Source organism: Echinococcus granulosus (genome assembly GCF_000524195.1).
Source record: "Echinococcus granulosus chromosome Unknown EG_S00322, whole genome shotgun sequence".
Classification (NCBI taxonomy): Eukaryota; Metazoa; Platyhelminthes; class Cestoda; order Cyclophyllidea; family Taeniidae; genus Echinococcus; species Echinococcus granulosus.
Window position 1 is genome coordinate 14,906 of NW_020170702.1, and position 6,989 is coordinate 21,894.

The 6,989-nt window shown below is 37.2% G+C and overlaps 1 protein-coding gene across 1 annotated transcript in view; it reads right to left on the reverse strand. All coding sequences in view use genetic code 11, as the record gives it.

Moving 5' to 3' along the window:
- The window catches only part of EGR_10995 (hypothetical protein), a gene marked incomplete at both ends in the record, with an annotated part of 5,005 nt that extends 3,205 nt beyond the window's left edge, over positions 1-1,800 (reverse strand). Inside the window, 3 exons of the mRNA XM_024500244.1 lie at positions 102-192; positions 718-867; positions 1,648-1,800. Coding sequence (XP_024345346.1) covers positions 102-192; positions 718-867; positions 1,648-1,800 — 394 coding nt within the window. The remainder of the gene's footprint in view (positions 1-101; positions 193-717; positions 868-1,647) is intronic.
- Positions 1,801-6,989: the final 5,189 nt, after the last annotated feature.

Consider the following 6,989-nt stretch of genomic DNA (forward strand, 5'->3'; position numbering starts at 1 on the left):
CCCAATTTCCTACAGGATGTGCAATTTGCATCTACTAATAAATAAATTTGGATTATCAAGAATAAAAGCAGGAGTAATGCAGGGATTATTAACGAATTTACATGCCGAAATAAAAGTATTATAAACTGGGTAAATGTGGTCTATTGAAGTACCATGGCCCAATACAAAACAAGTTTGTGAGTTCTCTGCCAACTATTCCAAACAAATTTTTAATTTGACCGCAATATTTCGCGAGGTGTAAATACAGCACCATTTTTGCATTTTTAGCAGGAAAATACCCTGCTCCAATTTACAAATAATATTTGAAATGTGTTCTGCTTCGACATCTCTTGGCACCTGACACCTTGCACTGGGCTTCAGGATAACAAGCCTCAAGGCCATTTCCAGAAAATAGAAAACACAATTTTAACGCAATCTATCCTAGCAATCGTGAAAGACAAATATCAGCATCAAAGATTGACACCAAGTTGCAACTCCAACGGAGTGAGTAATATTGTGGTCAATAAACCAACTAATGCAGATGACGACATACATTTGCAATCGGATAACTTTTAAGCCTCACACTTATTAAGTGAAATATAGCATGGTTAAGTATTACCTGCTAATTGTATGACCACTGTTTCTGTGTTTTTCTTTTGCCTTCTCAAAAAATAATGGTTTATCTCAGGCCATTTGTAAATTTAGGGCAATGACCATAACAATCTGCAACGAGCTTACAGTGTAGATACACAACAAAATGATAGTTTGAAAAAGAGGACAAATTGTTTGAAGTCGCTTCGTTGTGTTGACACCCACACTCACTTTTTCCATTTGCGGCTGGTATTGACATGCTAGGGCAAACGGTGCTTCAGAATAAATTTCCAATACCTTTTCATCATTATTTTAAGAATCATGCCAACGTCATATAACAGTAATAAGAATGACAAACATGTTTATGTGATATTGTGGCTCTCAACAAACCATTCATAAATTGACCAATAAATGCGGCTTAAATTCCATCAGTTTTTCGGCTGCAAATCAGAATTGATACACTGAATTATTCGTTAAGTTATTCATTGAATTATTCATATAGTGTAGGAAATGACCTTTGTAAATCTCTTTGTTCTTTTGGTCCAGAACATTTTTAACTCCATTTTTTTATTCAATGCTTCTAGCTATCATCGATATAGCTTCTGCCTTTCTAAAGTTCCTTTTTGCTTTCAGTGTGTATTTCCTGTCACGTCAGTGATCAGCTTCTTACAAATTTTGAAGACGAGTTATTGCAATTTGCATGGTTACAGCACCAAATAATGATTATGATCTCAGTAACTGCCTAACTAATCGCACAGGCATAAATATTTAAAATGAGGGATAAGCAAGCACTTTAAACCTGGTTGTAGGATGCGGTAGGGTTGCGAATAAAACAATGGGGTAAAAAATGGCGGCATTAACTAGTACTGAGGTAGTCATAATTCCAACTCAATCAAGTAAAACGAAGATGACGGGATTGGGGCAGGAATTTTTAAGAATGTTGCGCAAAGTAATAAGCGCTTACGGTGCATTTTGCTAGGAATGATTCGTATTAAGTAGTAACCTAACTTTAATTAATTTCTTTTGCTTTCGCTTGGATGTGTAGTTACTTCAGCTTAGTATCCCAAAGTGACCTACGAAATATGACGTCTCTTCCAGGTCCGCTGCATTTGCTTCCAAGAACATGTCAGTTTTTGGCAACAAAACTGTATTTTTTGCTATTTCTATGCTAATGTTTATTATTTTGCAGTTTCTTTTTTTGTACATTGCAATGTGATGCAATGTTTGCATTATTATAACAATCAAATAGCACGAAATTAATTTTGCACAGTTAGATCCATCCCTTCTTCGGGCCTGCGTAACTTCTTTTCTGCAATACCGATACAATTTAAACCCGAATATTACCCTTTGCCTTACTAGATCTTAGGTTCCAATAAAAAAGCGTTAAGTTAGCACATAACTCACTAAAAAACCTACTTGAATAACCTGCGCTACATATCTGCAAAGTAGAAGAGACCAAGGTTAAACCGTGAACAGTAATTGTGAAATGTGCCTAATAGATATGTGAATGCCCACAGAGATGACGTAAACGTTTGTGCTCTTGCATTGCCTCCCACGTAGGATAATCCGCGTAGCATTCCGTGCAGTAAAGACATTCTTCTGGGTCCTCTGTTGTTTGGACTGCAGCAGATGACATTAAAGCATAGGTTCAGTAGGAGTTCGCATGGGACGATAAAGCTATGGCAAAGTACAAGAGCTTATTGGATTTAATAAGAAGGAAACGGGTGCAAATTTGCAAATGTGTTTCAATAAAGTGACTGAGAAGCAAGTTAAGGTGTTCGCATTTCACAAAGCACAGACAGTACACATTGTGATTCCGGGCTATTTTAAAGGTTTGAAGGAAAGCGCTTGTATTACATTTCACACGTATGAGGGCATAGGACAAAAATAATGGTGTTAGTTACAGTGACAAATCAGCTCACCGTGTCTCTTGGTGCACAGAAGGGCAGTGGTGTCCGATGTCATGCGCTGAATGATATGATTGACTGAGCGGTCTGTTGCCAGCACTAATTGTGTGATTTGGAGGAAAGTCTTCACCAGCATATGCAACTGCAAGTAAATACATTCTAAGGTGAAATGAACCTAGATTTATTTGACATCTTTAACTGTAGACATGCATAAAAGTGTTGCTAATTCAAATTTACCTTGTTGTAATGAGACCGACCCTCCATTTTCCATTTGTGGCTGGTACTGACATGCTAGAGCAAATGGTGCTTCAAAATAGATTTTGTGTACCTTTTCATCATTATTTTTAAATCATGCCAACGTCATATAACAGTAATGTGAGTTGCAAACATGTTTATGAGATAGCGTGGCTCTCAACAAAGGTGACTGATGAATTGACCAATATATGCAGTTTGAATTCCATCAGTTTTATCGGCCGCAAATCAAAATTGCCACATTGAATTGTTTGTATAATGCAGGGAACGTCCTTTATAAATCGTCTTATTTTTTTGATCCCGAACATTTGAACCTCACTTTTTTCGTTTAGTGCCTTCAGCTAGCATTGATAAAGTTTCCGCCCTTTAATGGTTCCTTTTTTGCTTTTAATACGCATGTCGTGTCATGTCAAAGGTTACCTTGCAAATTTAGATGACGAGTTTATGCGATTTGCATGGTCTCGGTACTAAATTGTGATTATGATTTTAGTAACTTCCTAACTAATTACGCGGCCATGGATATTTAAAATGAGGGTTATGTAGGCATTTTTTAACTTAATCTTTTCAACGGTTACCACAAAATAAAAAGACTATACGCGTAAAGTACTGCTAAACATTACAAGATTTGGTTGTGGTATGCGGTAGGGTTTCGAATAAAACATTGGGACAGAAAATAGCAGCATCAACTAGTACTGGAGGACACTCATATTTACAACTCCATTAAGTAAAGCAAAGATCAAGGGTTGTGGGAAAAACACTTGTAAAAATATGGCTTAAGTTGTTAAGCTCTTAAAGTTCATTTCGCTTAGGAAGATTTGTCTTAGGTAGTGACTGAGCTTAGATTAATTTCGTTTACATTCGCTTTAATGCTTAGTCACTTAGACTTCTTATCTCAGCGTGACCTGGGAAATGTGACGACTGCTCTCTGTCTACCGCATTTGCTTCCAAGCAAATGTCTATTTTTATCAGCAAAATTTGTATTTCTGAAGCTTTTATGCTAATGCTTACTATTCTTCATATTTTTTCTTTTATGTTTTTACTGCATAAAATACAGCCTAGCGTTTTTAATTTCACATCGACCTATTTAAACATTAGTTATCTTACAGGTACCATGGTTGTCTGTCCACTAACTAGTGTAAATCCAATTTACTAGATCAGGACCCATTTCAATGCTGGATATGTGGAAAGAGTTCTTCCAAAAGCGCACGTCTAATCAAACATATAGAGCATACTCATTGGGATTAGTTGACATTTTGATTGCCTTTAATGCAGCAAACTTCTATAATTAGAATGCATTATAGTAAGGATACGGTAAATATTGCTACATGTGCTATTTATGCAACCAAAATCGAAATTGTTAAAGCACGCATGTCACTTCATAGTAGTTGTTGACGATAGTAGGAGCAAGGAGCTTACTTCATATGAGTCGGCATAAATCTGGCATGCTGTTGCAAATGTGAAATACCATTATTGAAGGGATTCAGTTCGTCATTGCAGGCAAAAGATCATTATGAATGTAGGGCGTCATTGGCATTTGCTTGTGTTGCGCAGCATTTCAAATAGAAAATTGCATAATGTCAAACCCTCCACCCAAGAAATGTGATGCCTCGAGTCGTCAATGAGAAGCAAGTTTAGATCACTGTACTGCATCTTTGCTGTTATTTGCACTGCAATGCTACTCTGTCTTAATATGCTAGCAACAGCATTTAGTTCACGGAACAAAGAATCCGAGAGCATTTTAGCAATATCTTTAGCCAAGAACTGATGTCCCTCTTTGCATGTCTCTTTTCTCTTCTCTTCAGCAATTTGTGAAATTTTGTTTAAGTTTTTGCCTGGATTCATTACTTCTGCTATTTTGCTAGAGAAAAAATGGTTTCATTGTTTACTATGCGAGAAAGCATTTCCATGTTACAGCACCCTAAACCAGCACCTTTAGGACATCCATAAGATTGAGTAGCAAACCCGCGATCAATTTGCACGTCTTATTGCACAACGACTATTTAGGAAGAGCATTTAGAGTTAAGGAATGTAGAAATTATTTTATCAAAATGAAGGAATATGTTATTTTTACTCTTATTTAAGTCCATAAATCAAATGCTTCCATTTTAATAAACTATTCACCAACCGATGGGATTTATTTAACCACATTTCTGCGCTTTATAAAACACTTTGCAAAATTCCTAAAAAAGCTTTTAGAAATACCAAGTCCACATATTACAAATTTAAATGAAACATATTTGCATATCGGCATTGCCATAAATAGTTCAGGAGATGCAGCACCTTAAAGGATTAGATAATGGAGGTGCCCGATAGTAAAAATTACTAAATTTGAGCCTTTGTTAGCTGCCAACTAAATTATATTTGGTGTTTAGGGTAATTACTTTTCGGTCCCAGACTTCAAGACAGGAAGACATTTACCTACCAACATTGCTCTACATTCTTTTCGCGACGAGGCAATTTATATCTTCACATTTTTGAAGCCCATGAATGCAGGCTAAATGCATTTTAAATTTACTGCAAATTTTGGGCGTGTACTCTTTGTTATTGTGCAATATTTTTTGCTCCAAATTCTGCCTTTATAAGGTGGCTTTATTATTGCAAGTATTGCAATGGATCCTATTCACAGCAGAGCTATTTAACAGGCATATTGCTGTAATTCATGGGAGAAACTTAGATAATTCCCAAAATTGCGTTAATTCTTTTATATTTTTACCTGCCACTAAACATCACTTAAATTTGTCTACTCGGTCATATTCTTGGAGAGGTCGTTCAATGAGATTAATTTTTACATCTTTTTGCAAAATAACTTGGAAAGTGAACTGTTTTAATTTTTGCATTGCAAAATTTTATTCTTACCACTTGGCAGATAGCATTCCTACGTTAATAGGTTTGAACCAAAAATATATCTTTGCACTTCCTAATCCCGTAACCATAATACTCCATAGTCAAGTGATCAGTTGTAAATAATGAACCAGTTATCCAAGGAGCTAGCCAATCCACAAAAGAAGCTGGATATCTGATCGGCTAGATTTGTGTCCTCACAATTCGCTTTGCCGTCAGCTGCTGCACATTCTTCTGCTCGGTGCTTGCTCCGCCATCCACTTGCAGACGAGTGGAAGAAACTGAGCTTAAGCTAGAGAATGAACCATAAACCTTCTATTTGTGTGATGAATGGTAACGTCTTAAGGTCACAGATTTGACCTCCTGAAAGCGTGAGTCTCATGCTTTACAGTAGGTGAGGGACCAATCACTACATGGCAATTCATTATCTAACATTCCTGATGAACCTTCTCCGTTGATTGAGCAGCCTTCCTCAATGGCACCTGTGGTTCACACAATAAACAGGAAATTTTTCGCCCTACGATTTAAGATAGAACTTCTCACTTTGAGTAGAATTGGAGCATTTCTTGTAATTAGTATCTACTGCCGATTCAGACCCACTGAACAATTATCCATTCCTCATGGGCACCCGTTGCCCGCGATCATTCAGGGCTAAATTCTTGCACTCTATCAAATATTATTCATTGCAGTCATTATAAAAGCGACGAGAGATAATTCGAGCTATATGGATTGGCTCGCAAAATTCCTTTAGATCTTTGCTGAAGTAAACAGCTCCTGACCAGCTACTGCACCAACAAATTAGTAATTATAATTCCTCTAGCATGATCGGAACATTATAAATTAGTTTACTCACATGGAATGTGTAGACTAATTTTCACGTTCGGATAACATCTAAGAGGTAGTTACTGCACAGCAGAGCATGCTTACCTTTGGCATCTATATTGAAAACTTAGCTCAGGCCTCCAAAGTTCTGATGTCAGTTTTGGTTACAGTGAAAAATAATACCCTGATTTTTCGTTGCTTTTACTGGCACGATTTGAAATGATCCATCCTTAATGATAGGCGATGTTCTGGTCATCTAGTTTCAAACGTCGCACGCACTGGGTATTATAATCTGTAAATTACTACACCCAGAGTCAACCGGTAGTCGCTTAGTGCAAATGTGCCAACCCTATGCAACTTCGCATCTTACTTTCATTCGTCATCTATCACATTACATCGACATCTATAATGCCCATTCATCGCTCTACTCGTCACTTTATATTACATTAGGTGGTCCATTACTCCTCCACAAAGGCTTCTGCGGCCTACGTGGGCACGCATTTTTACCTCACAAATCCCGTTGACGTTGAATTTCGCAAGCTCTCTTTTCAGAGCACGTATCCAGACGCTGGATTGCAATAAAATGGCACGCTGCCC